Raw genomic sequence first — 21927 nt, forward strand, 5'->3', positions numbered from 1 at the left:
TGTGGGCGGGGCAACCCCAGGCGGCTCCCCTCCGGCAGGGACTGCGGCGCGCGGCGGGGAAGGCTCAGCCCCGCTCCGCTCGCTCACTCGCTCGCTCACCGCGTACCCGCCTCAGACGCTCTCCCGAACCGAACCGCGACACCTGACACTGGCACTGGCACCTCCACTTCCGGGTTCAATCGCCAGGCAGCCCCCACCTGACCCTCACACCCGCTATAGAAACCACAACCGCCCTGTACGCAGTAAGAAGGGCCTTTTGCCTACGTCACCAGGGCGTCAGTAACGGATTTTGTCCCGTTCGATTGGCAGCCTGAGAGGAAGCCCCGCCCGCCGCCTCCCCTGTTACTAGGGTGACTGCCGGGCTGGGAGAGCGGAAGTGCTGGTTTCCCGCCGCTCGAGGGGTTCTGCGGTCTGTTGCGGAGGGCGCGGCGCGAGCCTCAGGACCGCTCCACATGGGGGACGTGCACGAGGGGCCGCGGGCCCGCATCGCCACCAGCCACTTAGCGCAGCACCTCGGGAAGCCCGTTTGCTTCGTGGGCCGACTGGAGAAGGTAGCGGGACCCCCGACTCTACCCAGGCCCTGCCCGCGCCGCTAGCCGCTCCCTCTGACTCCTCAGGCCGGAGGGTTTGGAGCCCGCTGCCTCCCTGCGTGTCCCCTGGGTCCAGGCTCTGAGGGGCTGTCGGCCGCTGCTGGACTCTGCCCGAGGCTCCGGGCTGCGCGGCTCCCCTCGGTCGCAGGTTCGGCGACGCTGGGCGGGAGGGGGCGGCTATGGGTCCTCTCAGCCCTTGCTGGGGAGCCGCTCCCCGCAGCCAGGCAGCACCGGGCCAGGCTCTACCCACGGTCCTGGCCCGAGGTGTCGCAGACCCAGCGCCCCGTGTAGCTCCGTGCCACATCTCCACCCCCGGCGTCCCTGCGTGGCAGCACCAGCCCCGCGGGGTCCGCCGCGCCAGCGCTGTGCTCTGCACCGGGTACCCGCCCGCTGCCTCTCCTGGCTGCTTACCATAGGTAGGGGGATACCAGCAAATTCGGATCTAGTGGGTCTTTAAAAATGAGTTGCAGGTAGTTCAAATTATATCTGCCTAGTGCTACGATATTTACACAGCCCCGTGATGTTGCCTCTGTCAGGTGTACCCAAATAGAAATAACAATGCCAGCATGTCTCTAATCTCCCCGATCTCTCTGCAAGAATGAGTCTCTCCCTGTGGCTTGTTTGCTTTAAGTGTTATGGTCAAACATGCTAAGCTTGATCTTGACATAATTGTTTACCTGGAGAACTATGGTGGTATAGTGGGTGTTTTTACCAACATAGTTTTGCCAGTCAGCGCCCTAGCGTAGACACATTTAAACCAACGTAAAGTATTTTATACTAGTATAGCTTGGTTTGCTTCACCAAACTGCGATAAGGTGGAAGTACTATCATACTGGTATAAATGTGTCTGGGCCGGGGTGGGAGTTGTCACTTTAACTATGCCATAATAATTAAAGTGCAAAAACTTTTAAATGTAGACAAGGTTTTATTGAGGGAGGCTGTGGTTGTAGAGGGAGAAACAATCCCTTAGGTAAAGAGGGTCCTGGACTTCTAGCTGGAGATAGAGAGCTAGTCTTTAGACTGGAGCCAGGTGATGTATTCGTAGCCTTTGGGACCTGTGCTGCTAGGCAGACAGGCTACTGCATTTTTGTACCACTCAGATTAGCATTTGGCTTCATTCGTAGGCATAATTTGCAGTAATCAAAACTGGAAGTCATGAATGCTGGTCTCAAAAAGACAAGGCACAATCCTCTGGCCAGTCACAGTTGGTATTTTTTGCTGCTCTAGCTCTTTGGGTATCTAAATGCATGGAGCGGTTCAAAGGACCTTATGCTGGAGACCAACTTAATAATCAAGGACCTTTGATAATGGGAGTATTTATTAAAGCGATAGGAAGAAAGATGTACTTCAGAACCAACCAGCATCAATTCGGTTTAGCCTGGGTTCATGTTTAGCCAGCTGCTTTTCATCAAGAAACTGACTTTGTCTAAGTATTGAGAGACCTGGAAGGAGTTGCTGTTTTTAAGTTTGATGTAAACGAGATGTCAACTTGAGCATAATATGCATACTGTTGGCACTTCAGCCTGCCTTGTCTCCTTAGTTCTTCCAAAGGCTTCATATAAAATCAAACAGTGTGGAGGAGAAATTGCTATTGGCAATTCTTCAGATCTACTCTGAAAGGAAAGACTTGAGCCATTTCAGGCAATTTCTGGTCTATCCACAAGCCCTGCAATTTTTTGGAGTCAGGCAGAAGTATCTGGTGATCAACCATATCAAGTGGCCCAAAGATGTCTAACATGATGAGTATGAATGTACTTCCTGTGAATATGGGCACAAGAAGTCATCCACCAGCACAACAAGTGCTGTGTCTGTTGTGTCTCCAGCTTTGAAGCCGGACAGGTTCAGGATGCTGACAGCTAGTGTTTGAAACTCTTTTTTTTCCCCTAGCTTCTAAATTAGCTTGTTTAGAAAAGGGATGTTGGATGCTGGAGGACAGTTCATGACTGAAGGTTTCTTTAGTATAAGTCAGATATTTTATGTTTCAGGATAGGTGATATTTGCTTCATCAAAGGAAGTTTTAAAATCTGTAAGTGTGATCTTAGATACTGAGTGGATTTGATTTAAATCAGTAGTCAGGAAGACAGGTTTAAGAGTGGTAGCCGTCTTAGTCTGTATCAACAAAAACAACTCCTTGTTTTTTTTAGTCAGGAAGACTCGATTTAATAATGGGTTTCTACATTAAAGTGCATTATTGTTGGTTGTTATAACCTTAATACATATTCTTCACAACTCAGAGATAGATGTAGGTTTCATTTTTAGAAGGTACACACTATACATTTTTAAAGTGATTTATTTTGAAAACTTTTCAGATTAGCTTTACAACTGTATCAGAAAATGAATGATTGTTTGGTTATTTCATTTACCAAAGGTAATTGAAGCAGATATTTATGAAGTCATTGGGAGGTGAACTATCTTCAGCTATCAACAGGTTAATCATTAATATTTGGAGGATTTCCTTGCTATGCTGTATTAGGAGGAGAACATCACGAGACAGACATTTACATTGTTTTATTTAACTAAAACAGCAACGTTATGTATTCTGGATTTTTTTCTTTAACAGCAAACATATAATATTTTAACGAAACAAGCATATGAATTTTTTAATTTAGTTAAACATTCAAGTTTTTTTAAATCAGGTTTGTTTTTGTTAAAATTGTTTTTAACTAAAATAGTTAAATGAAATATTTTCAAAAACAAAAATTAAATCGAGTGACAGCCAGGTCAACGTGAGAAACTTCAAATATTGGCTTCTGCAGCTAACTCAGTCATCTTCACCTTCATTTTCCTGTTTGTTCATAATCTGGAAAAGAAAAAACAAGCTTTCCTGCTTTTTCAGGTCCCAAACGATTTCTCAATTTGGAATGAATTAGTCCAAAGGCAGAAAATATTCTTTCTACACTGCCAGAAGAAGAGATCATCACTTCAGCAGTCTCTGAATCCAAGAGCTTAAGTGACTTCCACCAGTTCACCGGTGTGACTTTCTTTAAAACATCATCAGCAAATATATATTCTTTGCATGGTTCGCCCTTAGCTCTGAAGTTTATTATAGGTGGCGTTATGGAGGGATGATTTCTGGATGTCCATGTTAGAGCCAACTCCTCTTCTTCAGCAGTTATGGTTTGACCCTGGTATTGAGTATTCAGAATATTTGCAAGAAAATGAGCTGGAGATAGTGCTTGTCCCATTTGTTTTTCTAATGCTTGTAATTTAACTCTGTCATTGCATATTTCTCTTTTTAAGATCTCAATCAGTTCCTTCCAAATTTCACCAGCGTCAGCAATCAAACAGCTATTTCTCTGCATTTTCTTCAAGTCTACAAAATAGGCTTCAGGGTACTCAGCATGTGTTCAACATTTCTCTTAAGCCCAATGTTGAGAACTTTGGCTGTGACAGTGCCATCTAATTTTTCATGATTTTGTTCACAAACTGTCCTCAGATTAGGCCAGTTCTTGATATAGTGCTCAAAACAATCCACTACTGAGTTCCATCGCAAGTCTTGAGGAAGCGTTAGCTTGGTTCCTCCCACTTTTTTTTTCAGTTTGTTAAAGCTTTTACTGCTACTTCTTGTAAGTATTCTGCTGGGTGTGCATTTCCTGATGTATCAATTGTTTCTGTAAGGAAGACATTCTCTTCTTCTGTTGTCACACAAGCAAATACAACAGGATCATTGTGGACAGTGCTCCACCCATCAGGACTCAGATTCACTATTTCACCCTCTAGACCTTTTGCACACTGGTCAATTTCTGTTTCATACACTTTATTCAGCAATTTGCCTGCAACAGCTGCTCTATTGGGTAGACTGTATCCTGTTAATGACTGAACCATGTTAATGCAGTGTGGGTTATCAATCATATTGAAAGGAGAGTTTGTTGCATAAACAAACCGGGCAAGTTTTTCGTTTTGCTACAGGTGATATACTGTGGCTGTGTGACATATATGTTGCGACTGAAACACGATCATCAGGAGATAACTCTGAAACTATAGAAAATGATGGTGATCTTGAAGGTGTATAGTCCTTAGAATCCTGTATGTTGAGGATGGACTCTCATAAACAAAAAAAGTTAATGCAGTTATTTAATTATTATTACCATACTGCTCATTTAGTATTGCTCATTGCATTCACTGACATTCAGTACTACTTTAAAGGTGAAATTGTAAAAGGAAGATCTGCCTATTTCAGCTATTTTTTATCACAACTGCATCTAAAATGATAGTACCATAGAGTAATAACTATAGTTTTTGCTCAAACATAAGAATTCAAGAATAGTCCAGAAGGAAGACAAGCAGTCCTTAAGAAAGAAGTATGAAATAAAAAAGTTTACCAACCTTTCATCATCTTCATCACTGCTTCCTCCTGAAAAGGAACACTTCTCATGATGTTGTTTCATTCGGACAACCAGGCCTTGCATTTCTTTGTTGCGCTGTTTGCATTTTGCACGCATGCCTGTCTTACCTACAGGTAGAGGAACTTCATTAAAATATTCCCAAACTGGGTCTCTGACCAGCTGACATTTCAGGTTTTCCCTTCTAGCGACAGAATGGTATGGTAGATCTTAAATCAATGAAGGCTACACTCAGAAAGACCTCAAGACTTCTGGAATATGCTGCTCAAACAGTTTCACTTTTGTTTCTACTGCCTGTCCCTCCCTTCTCACATTTATTTCCAGACTACTTCTCCTTGTCCAGATCTATTCCGCTCCCAATAATCATCTTCTCATTGAACTTTCTGAAACTTTGCACTTTTAGAGAGAGGTAAGGGATTGACTCTGTGTCAAATTTGCAGAGGGACAATAGGGTTGGGGTCTGTTATTTCTCACCTCTCTATATTATTGTATTTATTTATTTAAAACAATTTTTTGCTGTTAACAAGCATGTTATCTCTGGAGACACAAATCCACAGTTTGAGAACTGCAAAACTAGGCATCTCTGACGGTATCTTTTAGACTGAGCACTGAGTCCCACTGGGTAGATAGAAAGATTAACCTAAATAATCTATACAAAAGCCCCTGGAACCCCATATGAGTGGGTCTCTAATCCATGAACTATTGGAACTCATTTACAAAACTTTTCATAAACATTACATGAATATATTGTCTTGTACTATAGAATTAGAATTTATAATCCCTATTTCATGATATTTGAGCTATAATGTATCTTTAGATAAGTTTTTTCCTCAAAAAGCATTTTATCAAAAAAATTTGATTAAAAAAAGCCAGATTTGATTTATTTAAAAATAATTTTTACCCACCCTGCTTAGATATCCTTTACTCTCTGATCATCCAGAAAGGGTAGGGGTCAGTCACAGATGAATGACCTGATTTCCCTGAAAACTTCCATGACTACTCCATAACCCCTTGTTAACTTTTGTCTTCTTACTGGAAGATGGAGTTGCTTATTAAAATGACTCTCTCCGCTGGTGCTGTGTGAAACTTGTCTATAGAGAAGCAATGAAATAACTTCAGTGCACTGGGTAAGGGGAAAGAATAAGGGGGGAAGGGGAATACTCTAATATTTTTAGTTGTAGTAATCTTAGGGGCTGTCATCTGTATTTAGGTTTTTTTTTTTAAAAAATTTTTTTAAAAGAACTAAAGAGATCTGTGACTTTTTAAGGTTATCAGCAGCTGATAAAGTTGAACATCAGTCTGTGTCTGAAGTTCTCAGTGGCACCTTCTCCACTCTGCTACTTATTACTTTGTTGGTTTGATAGAATCCAGGTGAGCTGACCTTCAGAGCATGATCCATGCCTTATGTTTTAAAAACACAATCCCTGCTTCATACAGAAACAGAGACCTAAGAATGGATAGCTTATGAGTCATGGGTTTTTTCTTAACATTAGAAAATGTGATCTCTACTAGCTGTTTTGGATAAATATATAAGATAAAAATTTTCCAATTCTTAATTAGCATCTAAAAGGTCACTTTTTAGTAACGACAATACAAATTATTTAATACTGTTAGATGGCATTATTATAACAATTGATAGGGAATTTTAGGGGTCATACAAGGCCCAAAGCTAAGTGCTTTGCAGATCATTTCTCAGGCCCAAGCTTGTGAGCCAAACTAAGGATCAGGACTAGAGAAAAGTTTGCAATAGCTTGTGTGACACAACTCAGGAGAGGGAGGGGGAAAAGAGAGAGACCCAAAAGGGCAGTCTTGCAACAAGGCCTCAGTGTACCAGCTTAGCAGTGACAATAGTAATTAAGCAAAAGCAATGTTGTACAGTGTAACCGCACGTAGGTGGGCAAACTTAGTTAGGAAAGGCCTATTGTACAATATTACCATAAATGAAGGGTGCATATAGCAAAATGTTTAGCAATAAGTTAACGCAAGAAGAGGGGCATGGAAAAGTCAAACCACCAGTTGGGACAATAACAGGAAAAACCCTAGATGGAGAGGGGCAGTGATTAGCTTGCTAAAAGTAAGAAATTATGCCAAATAAGGTGGTGATAAAGTATATTATGTGTGATGTGTGAATTATGCTTTGCGGTTTTAGCCTTTATAAGCTTGGTAAAAATCTGTTAAAGACAAGGCAGCTAACCCCTTGCGTGGGGCCACGCTGACCTTCCTTATATGCATATTCGTACTCTAATAAAGGTGCCTCCGGCTGTCTGATCCAAAAATCAACGGTGTGGTTAATTTTCCACAACACAATATTGTAAATAAAGCAAAAACATCTCTTGCTTTTCTTCCATATGTAGGAAACACTTCATTGTGAATGTATCTAATGCTATGCTGTTATAGCAACGTCATAATTTTGATTTTGTTTAAAAGGGTTTTACAGAGCTTAACATCTATATATATATATATATATTTGACTTTTTAAAAAACTTTTAGTGAAAATCATACTTTTAAAAATAATGCTGTTGTGTTTGCATCACAAGCACTGTACTTTTTAAGAAATGAGGCTATGTCTACACTACAAGCTAGTTGTGCTTCCTGTGCTCATGTACACATACTTGCATTAGCTGTCATTGTGCTAGCATGAGTATAAATAGCAGTGTGGCCACAGTAGCACTGGTTGCGGTAGCAGAAGCATGGCTGAGCTGTGCCGAGGACAAGCCTGCCTGAAACTATTGGGTATGTACTCAGCACAACTCAGCTATGCCTCTGCTGTCATTACTCATACTACCATGGCTACACTGCTATTTATGCTTGTGCTAGCTTGATGAGAATTAGCATGAGTATGTGTACACAAGCAGGGGAATCACACCCTAACTAATAGTGAAGACATAGCCTGAAAGTAGCTTAAAAACAAGTGATGCTTTTTAATTCCCTATTCTGACAGAAAGGGGAAAAAATGTAAACTGGTGGTAAAAAGCAAGAATTTTGATCTTAAAAATATTTTTAAGCTGACATGGGGAATAATTTAATTTACGCACTTTTACTGTTCTTGAATGTGTGATATGTGCAGTACAGAATCAAGTTATAATTCAGAAGAAATTTGCTTTGATAGTTCAGAGGTATGTACTTAAAGACTTAATCTCTTTGTAGATTCACCCATCAGGGAAACTTTTCATCCTTTCAGATGGAGAAGGAAAAAATACAACTGTTGAACTGAGCGAGCCTGTAAGTTTAAGTGTCATTTTGGAAGTTACCATTATTGGTCCTAACTCTTTTTTTTTTTTCCCCCTGATCATGTACTGAAAGGACAATAAATGCCTAGAGGGAGCTCAGGCCTGCTCCTTTTTGGAAACCATTCTCTGGAGAGCGATGGCTGCTGACTGGGAGCCCAGCTCTGAAGGCAGAGCTGCCACCAGCAGCAGCGCAGAAATAAGGATACCATGGTATGGTATTGCCACCTTTTACTTCTGCACTGCTGCCTGCAGAGTTAGGCCCACAGTCAGCAGCTGCCACTCTCTAGCCACCCAGCTCTGGAGACAGCACGGAAGTAAGGGTAGCAATACCATGAACCCCCTACAATAACCTTGTGACATCCCCCAGCCCCCTTCAACTCCCTTTTGGTTCAGGACCTCCAATTTGAGAAATGTTGCTCTCTCCAGTGAAATCTGGTCTTTTGTGTGCTTTTACCCTATATTATACAGATTTCATGGTCTGTGATGCGTTTTTCATGGCCACGAATTTGGTAGGGCCCTATACATACATATATAAAATTTAAATAAACACTCTCATATATTACCTTTGACAGATTCCTTTATTCCCTAGTGTACTCCCTTGTTCTAACATATAAAGAGAGGCCCCTAAAGTAATCTATCCTTCTGGAAAGAAAGGTCCTGTTTTTCGTAGTCTAGGAGATTCATTGGTAGGTTGGAAATAAATTCTAGATGTTCAGAAATAATGAAATGGCTGAAGAAAGCACTTACCTTTGGATTGCCAATCTTTATGATGATTTTAGTTTTTCTTTTTTTAATCTTCATTACCTGGGCTCAAGCTAGTAACTTTTAGGTGCCTAAACATAGGGTCTAGCTGAAACACATGAAGAGCACTCCTTTCACAGTCTGGGCAAAAGCCTGTTGCAATTGTAGCAGCACACTCAGAGTACAAAAACTCTTCTCCTACTGCACCTCTGGTAAGCATGGCACCTACGTGTCTCTTGCACCAGCCTGCAGTGTGAGCCAGCTGTACTGTAAAGGACATAACCCACTCGATCCCCATGGGTTGCTGCTAATCTGTGTGTTACAGACAATACTAAATCCTTTCTTGGTTATAAAGCTGTAGATCTTTTAAACAACAAATTAGGTTGTAGACTTATTTTTCAGCTGTACTGTATTGTGTGAAATGGAACAGACAAATTACAGTAACAAACATTGTTTCCTAAACTGTAGCTGGGTGTGTAACTAGTGACATGCAGAAAATAGTAAACCTACTCTGGTGATGATTTAATTTCTATGTATTCACTAGTTAGATGAAGAACTCTCTGGTGTCATTGAAGTAGTGGGAAGAGTTACAAATCAGGCAACTATCATGTGCATGTCGTATGTCCAGTTCAGAGAAGATAAAAGCGCTTTTGGTAAGTAAAACATAAGCCTGACAAATAACGTACATAACTTTTTAGATTATAAACATTTCCACAGTGAAGGAAGGGGGGCATGTCTTTCTCATGAGTCAGGTCCGTCTGGGAGTTGCTAGTGTGGTGAGTGGAGCTCTTTCTACACGTTCACAAGCTGCTTCCAGAAATCTGCTTCTGATACAGAGGGTTCCCTGCAGGGCCAGAGCTTTGTTCCAGAGTTAGTTCCAGACCATAATGTTCCAGACCATAATGCAATTACATGCAATATCCTCAGGAAAGATCATACCAAATGTAGTATTATGGTATTGAACTTTGGGGGCAGAGAGGAATTTAGGGAAAGCTAGTTAGAAAGAACCTAAACAAGAAAGTTGCTAAAAACCCTAAAGTCCTTAGACTTAGATTTGGAGGCTACATAAGTAACTTGTCTTAATTACAGAACCTTGAACAGAAAAGAAAGCAGAAAGATAAAAATAAATACAGTAATGTTAATGTCCCTGTGCAAGAGTTGGTTCAAGCCAAAAAGAGTATTCTTATGTAGATCATTTTTACCGCTCTGTCACTGGTTTCTGAACACAGCACACACCTGCTATGTATACACAGAGTGCTATCTCTCAATCCTCCTTTCACTGGATAGTGTTTTGATGGTGTGGGGAAGTGAGGCTGAAGGACAATAGAGGAATTTACAAAGATTACTACTTAATTATAAAACACCTAGATACTTATGACACAAGTACAAACCAGCATGGCTTCCATAAAGAGAATGTGTCTACAGTTTGTTAGAATTACTTTATGGTGTCCACAAAATAGTTGATAAAGGGAAATCAATAGTTTTTTGTTGTTTTTTTAAGCCTTTGGTAAAGTCCCTCACAAAAGACTAGTCAAGAAACAGTAGTCAGATAATGAGGTGAATCTTTCTCACGGATTAGAAATTTGAGAGACAGCAGGAATATACAGGTCTGTCTCATCTTACGCGGGGGTTCCGTTCCGAAGTTGGCGCATAAAGCGAAAACCGCGTATAGTCAAAATTAAATTGAGTTGAATAGCGGGCAGGATCGCCCGCACTATATAAACAGTATTTAAATTATTTTTCTCTTTTTTTGTTTTTGCCGACCGCGTAAAGCTGAAATTGCGCACATTAAATGCGCGTAAGATGCAACAGACCTGTATGGTTCATTTGTTGGTCTGTTTCATTGGACTTGGAAGGAGGCTAATAGGGGTATACCGCCACCCTTTATTGGTAGCAGTAAATAAATGACTTGATAGAAGGGCAAATATTGAGGTAGCAAAATTTATGGATGACATAGGTTAGTCAAGACTAGAGGATTGTGAATAACATAAGAATAATTACATTTGATCACACACCCCCAACTCTATAAAGAAATAGACCAGGTAGAGAGAGGGCAACAGAAATGATTAACCATGACAAGGATTTCCCAAGAGAAGAACTTTTAAAAAGAAAAACAAAAAACCTAGTTTCAAGAGGAGACCCAAGAAGCACTATGAGGCAGGTAAAATAAACAGATGTTGTAGAGGAAGTGGATAAACAGTAGTACCCACTTTCATAATACAAGGTTCTGAAGGTTAGCAAGAGGAATACAATACCTTTTCCAAACCATGGAGTACCAGCATAGTTGCTAAGGAATTATCTTTTTGTTCCCCATCACCTAACTAATACATGCACTCTGGACTACAACCTCTTCTAAATATTTGTTTTCACCTGTCAAAGGAAATTATAGTTAGAGGCCTAAAAATGGTGAGACTCAGCTGAAGGAGGAGGAAGAACTTTCTCAAACTCTGTAATGTAAAAATAGAGAATGTGTCAACCTTGTTATATTGGGCTAGTTGGCATTTTAATCCATTTGTCACATCTTAATATTTTCGGTCCCTCTTTCAGATCTTGCGCTTTACAATGAAGCACTGAAAATTATCCATGAATTTCCTGAGTACTTCCCATTTGGTGTTACAAGGAATGATTGATACTTCTTGGCACACACCTTCCAACTTCAGAGTAGAGAATAACTGCATGGTGTAATCTTATTGTTGAGCAAGGAGGCTGAAATTATTTCGTGGAGGTGCTCAAGAGATGTTTGTTGGCCAACTGCTATTTGAACTGGACACTGTGACAAGGTACTACTGACTTATTTCGTACTTGCGTCTTTACTAACAATCCTAAGTGCAGCCAATGAAAAAATGTAGTTTTGTTGGAATTGAGATCTTTTCAGTAAGAGGTAAAATATTATTTTGACTGTTTCAGGCATTTTATATATATGTAATGTTTGTGTATCCAGAGGAATGTTTTAGTAAGCAAATTAGTTTGTTTTTAAAAGAAAAAAAAATCAATGTTTAAGTTTCTGTGTGCTTCCTCCCATACCACATGTATCAGGTGTTCTATATGATACTTAACAGGAAATGTGTATTTAAAATTAAGACATTTTATGGGCTGTAGCTTTAAACAGTATCTTTAAACTTGGATTATGCAAGCTTGGATATGAGTTCTTATGTCTTGGAAACAGTCACTTTCCTTAGTTTGGCAATAAAGCCTCAAACCTGACTTGAATTAAATGCTATGACTTGTCTATTTTTAACATAACCATTTCTTAGTAATAACTAAATAAATCACATTCAACTGCTGCCTTGTGTAACTTTTAATTTAACTCTCCAACACAAACCAGCGAGAGCACCTATAAGATAGCTAATACCCACTATTGATAAACAGTTTTTAAAATATTGTTTCTAGTTGTCTTTGCTAATTTCAAATGGAGTTGACCATATCACAAAACCTACCACAACCTGCACTCTTCTTGGCAATCTAAGCACAAGCACCAAGAACTGAAAAGATGAGATTTTAACTGCTAAAGGTGGCCCTGAGACTAACATTGGCAGGAAAGTTTGCACTGCCACTACCTCTGTTATATATGTTTTGTGAATCAACAGGAGTCTTCAGAGCTTTTAAGTTAGCATGTTTTCAGGAACAAAGTCTCAAAGGGAAAAAAATCTGACACTTTGTATAGTCTGCTCTCTAATTCATTGTCATTTTGGTTGATGAATCTTGTTAAAGTGTGTCCATGATGAATAAGCTCCTGTATGCAACCTTTTCTAAATTTTTTTAGTGCTCTATGCAGACTAAAATATTTGCCAATTTTTGTGGCTATTTTCCACCTGCAAGAGGTATGTTTAAACATTTGCAGTATTTTCATTTTAGGTAGTGAGAACACAAATGTTTTCAAAGACAGCTTCTTCTTCAGGGGCTAGTCACTCAGTTTGAATCTTCATAACACTACCTAAACCGTATAGTAATCAGAAGCTGTGCTGTTCATTTTAATTAAAATTATGTATCTGGAGGGAGTAGCTCACTGAAATAAGATGGAACACTCTTCACCTGTAGACAGCTTGTTCAAATCCGGATCAGATCAGCAACAGAGTTACTGCCCTCAGAGTTCTTCAGTCACCTGTGAGAAATGAATACATCCTGGTTCAGTTGTTACCCAGGGTTTTCAGAACCCACAGCAGTAGTACTTTTACTGTTTTGCTCCAGATGGTGTCAAGTATAAATCATTAGGAACACAGCAATTCCATCTGATGAAAGAGCATGCTTACTTGCATTAATCTATCTAAAACTGAAGTTTTATTAGCTTTAAGCACACAGACATAAGCAAAAAGTTTAGAACATCCCAAATATTTAACTAAAATCTGGAATGGTATTGAGTAATTAACAGCAGATTCACAGTGGTCAGTTGTTCACCCGCCAGGGAGAAAAGGTGTCAGGAAAAACATCTCTTAAGGTGGTTTCAAAGGACTGCTCCGCAATACACTGTACTCCTGTTCTTTTTAAAAACACATAGGTCATAGTAACACCTACTAAATCACTTTTCCTAACTTTCAATAAACTACTTATCAACAAACATTCCTAACCATCTTAATCATAATACTTCTATATCGAAGGTGCCCAAATTCAAGGTTCTCCGTCCACTTACTTTCTTTGTCTCAATTGTTGACTTTTTCTCTCGTCTCCTCCCATTCTGCTTGGCAGAAACTGCCAGCTAGTTTTGACTTGGCCTTGAAAAGCCGCCTTATTCAAATTAATCCTTAACTCTATAGTGTTCTGTTTTATTAATCCATGGTGGCTGAATGCACATAATATGATAGCAATTAGCTTGATCACATTCTGGGGTACACACCCCTCAAATCCACAGTAACACAATCCCCAGTGGACAAGGGCCACCTCAGACTACTTCAGTAGTACAAGTGGAGAGATTCTTAGAGAGATCAAGACTGAATGGACTAGGGATGTACATAACATAAAAACAGTAACCGTGTATCCGATTAAAATTCTCTTGGTTAAATGTTTAACTGAGGAACTAGGAGTATGCTGCAGCACCCCCACATTTAGGGGGGGATCTGCTGCCAGCCCCACACCCAGCATCCTGGGGTCCCAGCTGCTGGCCCTGTGCCTAAGGTCCCAGCTGCGCACGCAGGGTCCTGGCTGCTGCCACGAGTCCTGGCTGCTGACCCACCCCCAGGGTTCCGCACAGGGCAGCAGCCATGATCCCGGACAGAGTTTAATCATTAACAGAAACCGATAAGCATCAAGCTTATCAGTTAACTGGTTAAACTTGTACATCCCTAGACTGGACAGTGAACTATTCTCAATCCCTGAGATGGTTCTTCTAGGTCTGGGGATCAGCCATCTCGTGCAATGCAGAAAAGCTGGCTCTGCCATTCTTGTTGCTGTAGCTCTTTAGTGTCAGCAACTTTTAGTCAACCACTTTCAAGAGTGCAAAACAAATATCTGCTATTCTTGTCTTCACTCTACTGTATTTGTTCCTGTAGGCATTTGAGTCCTGTTTTTATTATCTGCCAAAGCTTGGAAGCTGATCTTTGTTGCATACGTGTATACTGTGCTACAGCAATAGATAGTCATCTGAACAGATAATGCAAAAGTCTCATCTTTCAGTACAATTTACATGAGAACAGTACACAGACTAAAATACTAAACAAAATAAATGGTGCCTCCCACTGCTATATGATGACAGCACTTCATACACAATACAGGGAGCCACTGTTGCCTTGGCTACTATAGTTAGAAATACACCTTCCTGAGTGCTGGGTGTAGCTGCATGCCTCAGCCATGGAACAAAATGTTCATGTAAATCTTCCTTATGATACCAAATCCCACCTTGTACGTTACTTGGATTGGTTTGTCATACATTTAGCCAACAGTAGGGAAAAGTAAACACTGCAGTTGAGGTACATGGATAATGTTCACTTGAACATTATGATCAAATAATACTTTAGTGGCTCAATATTTTATAGATTCAGATTAGTTTGTTACTAAAAGCAATTCATATTTTAGGGATTATTACAAAGACTCCTAATCTAGTAGTGAGAGGATACAGAGCCTTTCACTGATACATTGTTTTTGTTTTAAATCATGCCTAGGTCAGATAAACTTCTTGTCTTCTGTTTTGTCCACGATGAAATATTTGGTCTTAATCTAGTTTCTAGAAGAAAAATTGATTTTGCAACTCATGCTAATAACTGGACCTTATGGCAAGATTTTCAGTTGCCAAGACTTGAGCATGGAGAATCACCTGTCCTCTCACCTCTTCACATACACGTCCTTGATTATTGGAGAGCATTATCAAAGGAGGGAAAAATTGGTTGAAAACATTCCTTCCTGACCCTTTTAAGTGGTCATTTTATGCCTTGAAGATTTATTTTTTATCCTGCTTTGCATAGCTATAAACTTTCAGTAGTTCACCCTTCTAACCTAAAAAAAAAAAACCAAAAAAACCTCAACCTTAAAGTTAATAGAATCTACCTCATGCAGAGTTTTTATCCCAACAAAGGAGATGTTCCAGAGACTCCATGTTGTCCATTAGGGATTTGGCTGCTTTTGTTGATTTTACACGGAAGGTACTCTTTCAGTGACAATAGGTAGCAGTCTTAAGCGGTTTGTTTTAAGTGGATAGTAATTAATCATATTTAATAGTTACTGTACAGCTTCCTTTCCAAGGTGCTGTACATACATTCATATTCACACCTGATGCTACTGTAACTCTTATCCTTTGTCTTACTGATTGTATCATGTCTTAAATTAAAGTATAATTTTTGGGGGGTCTGGCACTTTGCCTGATTGGCCCTATAAAGCATCTTGCATATTTAAGTAACATATAATCATCACTGAGATAGTTAAGTATGATATAACCATTATATGTATGGGTAAATGGAGGCACAGAAGCTAAGATTACATAAATTCACATAATGAATCAATTAGAAGGTAGGCAAGGTGAAAGCTTTTATTGGACTAAGAGTTGAGGTAATAGCTTTTATCTTGTGTCTTTCATATTCTAGGACCAACATGGCCACAACAACACTGCAAACACTAATGAATCAGCAACAGATTTAGGAAAAGTCATTGAGTTCTGAATCCTAGTTTCCTGCTTTAACCATTAGACCCACCATTAGTTCCTTTTATAATCCTGGCCATGTGCTGAAGACTATAAATTGGGTATAGAGAAGTACTTTGTTATGAGATTTAAGTTTACTGAATTTTAATTTCACTGACTGCCCCTTCTACTTGTATTATGTGGAGGGGTTAAAAAAGACTTCTGTTTTTCCTATACCCTTTGTGATTTAAGTACTTCAACCAAGCGCCTTTGGTTTACTTCTTTCCAGGCTAAGTAACCCTACTCCTGTTCTATTGTCTCTCCATATTTTCTTAGTTCCCCTTCACTGTACCTCTTCTTAGCTATGTTCTTTCCCTCACTGAGCAATGAAAACAAAACTAGCTTTTGACTGCATAGAATTTATTTAATAAGATGTGTAAGGTGCCTTTTCTGGTTCTCTCTCATGTTCTTTGCTATTTCAATAATGATTTAAAGTCACAATAAATCAGGAGGAACGAGCAGCAATCCCATGGAATGACAAATAAAATAAGCCATGCACAGCCCAGAATATAAAACACCCACCCTAAATGTTACCCCTGAGCAGCATCTTCCACCCTAGAACTCCCTCAAAAGATAAGCCTTACATTTAGTATAGCCTTATACAGCATCCTCAAGGAATGCCACTAGGCAGATCTTGGGGCCCTAAATGAAAAATGTCAGTACTGTGTATATGCAGTGGTGGTGTAGCCATATCAATCCCAGGATATTAGAGAGACAAAGTGGGTGAGAATATCTTATTGGACTAATTTCTGTTGCTGAGAGAGACAAGCTTTCAAGCTTACACAGAGCTCTTCTTCAGATTTGGGAAACTTACTTAAAAGTATCAAAGCTAAATACAAGATGAGAGCTTAAATTCATAACTTTGCTAAACACTAAAAATCATGGAATGACACTGGATTTATGGCTTATTAAAACAGTCCATAACCCACTAACAATCCTCCTAGCTGCTTTTCTCACCTTATGACTGGAGGAGGGTCAACCTTCACCCTGAATGATCCTTTGAAATACGCATCAACTCCTTATGCCAAACAATTTGTCCCATCTTGTATTTAGCTGTGACACTCAGAATAAGTTTCGCAGACCTAAAGAAGAGCTCTGTATAAGCTCGAAAGCTTGTTTCTCTCCACATCAGAAGTTGGTCCAATAAAAGATATTACCTCACTCATTTTATCTCTCTAGTACTTGGTAGAGTAGGCTTTTTTTTTTAAACCACCTTATTTAATTTCATGGTCCTAGATAGGCACTACATACTGTGACCATTTAGTGCTTTTATTATTTGTTTAAAGGCTCTGTCTTAATGTCTTTATTAAAATGCTAACCACTTCTAGCTCAGACTCACCATGGCAGAATCAATTTCAGTAATGATACTGATGACTTCTATATGATCTATTGAAGCCTTTCATTTGGAACATTAAAAAAGTATGAATGATTAATGAGCTGCCTATCATTCATCATTTAGATGAATATGTTCATTTTTTGATAGGGTGGTGCAGGTGAGCATTGTTCACTGAAATGAGAAAAATACCATTTGTCAAATTTTATGCATAAAAACTACAGAGCTTCAGGTTTCTTTGAAGATGCAACTATCACCCTTCTCTTACAATTTAGCCAGTAGACATTTTGCAGGTATTCTGTTTGGAATTATCCATTTTTATTTATGGTTTCATTACTTGAGACAAGATCTTTGGAATGTGCCTCAAAAGTTTAAAATAGAGTTAGGAAAATGTCCATTTCACATTATATGTCCTCTCCAAAATTATAGCATGTATTTTTAAAGGATTAATTTTCTGAGACTTTACACATCAATTAAATAATTTAGGAGTTAATTTCAAATTACATCTTCCCCCTTTAACAATACCATGAGGGAAGAAAGAGGTCTTTAAAAAAACCAGTGTAATCAGCTATGGGACCACAAACACTAAAATGCCTTAATCATATGGTTATTGCATAATATAGCTACAGGACTGAGTTAAGGTTGTTTGGGTGCCAGAAATGTACATGTCCATACCTGAATATGTTTGGATTTTCTTTACGTTTGACCTTAATTCTGAATTTTCTGGGTTCAAAATGCATTGTTAGGGCTATTACGTCATCTTTGTAATGTACTTTACCCTACATTAATAAGTTTGTCTGAATATAAATATATAAAGCAATTTGAGAGGAATTAGGAAGCAGTATAATACACAAATCAAGTATTCTTTAAAATATCATCATGCAAGTTTAGCAAAGTAGAAATACATTTTCTCCAAACGCAACAGGACATGTTAGCAACTGGAATAGCCCAAGCACCAGCAGCCTCTTTGATCTGTTTTCCAAGCATCTCATCTTCTCTTCAGATTAGCAGGATGCTTAAATATTTTGTCTAGATCCAAAGTCTTAAATTTAACAACAGAGCTCTGAAAGTTGCCTATCTCAGCATGAAAGGTTTCATGAACGGGAAGCAGGGAAGGCTCAGCAGTGCTTTGGGATTTTTCAGGATGAAAGGTATGTACTTATAGAAACATTAACATAAAAATTATGGCCTGCCCACTGGTTGAAGGAGGGAAGTCTGGTATTTTAAAATGTAACATTTCTGTCTTTAAATTTTTGCTTTTACTCACACTAGGAACAGACTCCACCAACACTATTTGTTGACTTGTTACAAAGCTACACAAGTTCTTTGTAGGCAAATTAATAAAGTGACATGTAAAATGCTCTCAAGAGCAGGCTGACTTCCTCACACCACCCACCCACCGTAACATTACTAATGCTGAATTTCTATCCTCTAGTTTAGAATCTTTTTGAGTAACAATCTTCTCCTTTAAAGAGGAAATAACTGCTAAACAGACACGTCTCAGCACCAACTCCTGCTATGGCCAACACTGGGGAGGGAACAAGGATTCCAGCAAGGTGTATCATCTGGTCTGTAGCATAGGATTCCATGGGGAAAGCAAGATGAAGAAAATACTGGTGCTCTATTGAAGATGAAGAGTGTGCCACCCTGCTAACACCCATTCTTCTTCAAGTGCTAGTTCCTATATGTGTTCATGTGCTCCATGCAGCCAGAGTTAGAGATTTCTTGCAAACAGCATCCATTAGTCCATACATGCACCCTTGCTCTCCTAGTGCTTCAAACATAGTGCATATAATGCAGAGCCAACTGATCATCCTGCCCACCTGGGTCAGAACGTCCAGTGTCTGGAGCTGCTGCTTCTTCGTCATTCTTCAATCTGAAAATATTTCAAAGTTTGCCTTCAGTGAATTGTGTACATAGCTCTCACGACAGGAAACTATTAAACTAATCCCCACCACACATGCACATACCTGTCATGGGTAATGGACTATGCCTGGAACTCTAAGCTTCAAAAACTAAATTTTCTACCCTCATTCCTTCTGTCAGCAATGCCCATCAACGCTGTCTGTACTGTCCCGGGGGGCAAATGTCATGGATAAATGTGATCTCTGTTGCTATTTCCCTAGCTGTATGCCTGTGAGGTGTGGGAACTCTGGCTTAGAAAGCACCTCATGGAGAATGCACTGAGGCTGCAATCAGACCAAGGCAGAGGCCTCCCTTCCCCCACTAATATCAGCCCGAATCGACATGAAGTGTGTTTCCTGCCATGAGATGTGACTGGTGAAAGGGAATCTATATCCACGGACTCTCGTCAGGAAAGCAGGGAACACTCCATTTAAGTCTGCTTCGAAGGTGACCGTTACAATTCTGCCTACCTCAAGCAACCCTGCTCATTCAGCACATAAGGACTTAGACCATCCTAAGTCCCGTGGCCGTGACAGAAAAGCCCATAAAATCAGGCTTCTATTGGTATTGGACCCCATACCAGCAACACTGATTCCACTGGTACCATCCAAGTTGAAACATCGGGAGCCGTCAGTCCCAGCAAGAAACACCTAACCAGAGCCTCAACTACTGACAGTATCTCTAACCCCATCAGCACCAGTGAATCAGGATCCCTCAAACTCAGTGGAGGAGAGAGAGACTTATACTATACCAGAACGTGTTTTTGCTCTTGCAATCCTCAATTTCCCCCATCATCTGGACCTTTTCTCATGAAAGAAGTCATAACTCCACCAGGGGATGTTACCTATGAGAGAAGTCTATTCCTTCTTCTATCTACCAGCCTTGCTTTTCTCCATCAGAACAGTAGGCATCGCCAATAGATCCGGACCCTGTTTTCTCTTCCTTGTGAGAATCTGAGCCACCAAAAGAACCATCATCTCCTCATCCAAGATATTCTAGCCTTTACAGGAGATCCAGAGCCTCTGGCACCAACCTCCACTAAAGCATTTACCTAAGGACCAGTTGTACCCTATGCTTTGGGAATCTTCACAACTCTCTTCTGACCCAGCTTATGGGGCATACTGGGGAATGTGGGATCTGTATGCCAGATATGCAGAGCCTGTCCATTCTGCTACGGCGTCACTCCACCATTTCCTCCAGAGGGAAGAGCCAAAATACCTTCCTGACCCCCACGAAAGAGGAAGATTCTGAGCCAATTCCATCAAGATTGTCTTCATCTCCCAATGAAGCAGTGACCCTGCTCTGTCCCCTCCAGAATACCATAAACAGTTCCAAGAATTATTATGCACAGGGAAGAGGAACTCCAGATCTCCCTAGAGGAGATCCAGGACCCTCAATGCAAACTGTAGGATATACTACACACTACCGGATCCAGTTGAATAGCACTTCCAGTTAATTAAGCTATTCTGGAACCTGCTAGAGAAGTCTGGCATACACCAGCCACATGTGCTCCTACCTCCAGGAGGGCAGAGAAATGCTGTTTCATTCCAGCCAAGGGAGCGGAATTCCTTTTTATCCATCCCGCACCTAACTCTGGTCATCCAGGCTGCCACGGAGAGATCTAGACAACATTCAGGATTCACTGCTTCTGACGAGGCTATAAAAATGTGTAGATTTGTTGGAGAGGAAAGTCTTCACATCCACTAGCCTTCAGTTCAGAATAGTGACCTATCAAGTGATGTTAGCCAAGTACAACCATTTGAACTATTCCAAGTTCACAGACTTTGTAGATAAAGGTCATAAGACAGAGCTCAGTTCCAAGCTCTTATTGAAAAGGGTTGGCTGGTGGCCCGAACCACACTTCAGTCAGTGGTTGATGCAGCAAACGCATCAAGGTCAGTGGCAACAGCCATTGTAATGCGCCATGAGTCACGGCAACATGCTTTGGGATTTCCCAGGGAATTCCAAAACACTGTAGGACTTGCACTTCGATGAAGCCCACCTTTTCAGAGAGAAAAGACAGATGAGTACTTAGTATTCTGAAGGACTGCAGAGCCAGTCTATGCTCCCTAGAAATATAATTTACCTGCTCCAGAGAGAAAATATCACAGGCAGGTCTACAAACCTAGATTGGTTATTCAACAGTTTTACCATCAGTGACCTTACACTCTTCATAAAAGACAAAGGATGCACAAGTCTTGTTTCCATTGTGACCAAAAGCACCCATGTATTCACACTCTACACACTATTGTAATAATACATGTACAAAATTTACCTTGTGAAGTATCATTTGAAAAATAACTTGATCAATATATGGTGAAATGTATGTACATTATAATATGTAAAGTTATGAATTCCCATGTATGATGTTGTTAGTACATGTTCAAACCCACACAGCCTGACTAGGCAAAAGTTGTTAAACAGGTCTATCCTAAACAAAGGAATGTGTGTTTACCTCAATTTCCATATAAGTAGTAAACAGGGTCCTTGAGACAGCAAGAGGAAATGGCAGGACACAAGGCAAATCCGCATTTCAGCATACCGAAGGAAGAAGAAAGTGCATGGAGACTCCTTTGCCACTGGACTCCATGTCGCCTTCTTTACTGTTTTAATAAACTTCACTTTGAGGGGTAATCCCCAGAAGAATCCACTTCAAAGGGTCACAAGACTATAAAAGTGAGGG

The 21927-nt window shown here is 40.2% G+C and overlaps 2 protein-coding genes across 7 annotated transcripts in view; one reads left to right on the forward strand and one right to left on the reverse strand.

Moving 5' to 3' along the window:
- UMAD1 (UBAP1-MVB12-associated (UMA) domain containing 1) overlaps nucleotides 1-382 on the reverse strand; it is a 147590-nt gene extending 147208 nt beyond the window's left edge. The window contains exon 1 of one of the 6 annotated variants that reach the window (XM_045005222.1): nucleotides 265-382. The gene's annotated coding sequence lies outside the window, so the exon portion shown is untranslated. Of the gene's footprint in view, nucleotides 1-99 lie in introns of all 6 variants that reach the window. The other 5 variants (XM_045005221.1, XM_045005216.1, XM_045005217.1 and 2 more) reach the window with 5 other exon arrangements.
- Nucleotides 145-12114, forward strand: RPA3 (replication protein A3). The gene is made up of 4 exons (XM_045005224.1): nucleotides 145-551; nucleotides 8081-8155; nucleotides 9449-9557; nucleotides 11452-12114. Exons 1-4 carry the CDS (start codon nucleotides 453-455, stop codon nucleotides 11532-11534), a joined length of 366 nt encoding a protein of 121 aa, XP_044861159.1. The 5' UTR covers nucleotides 145-452; the 3' UTR covers nucleotides 11535-12114.
- The last annotated feature ends 9813 nt before the right edge of the window (nucleotides 12115-21927 follow it).

Source organism: Mauremys mutica, chromosome 2 (assembly GCF_020497125.1).
Source record: "Mauremys mutica isolate MM-2020 ecotype Southern chromosome 2, ASM2049712v1, whole genome shotgun sequence".
In the NCBI taxonomy this organism is placed as follows: Eukaryota; Metazoa; Chordata; order Testudines; family Geoemydidae; genus Mauremys; species Mauremys mutica.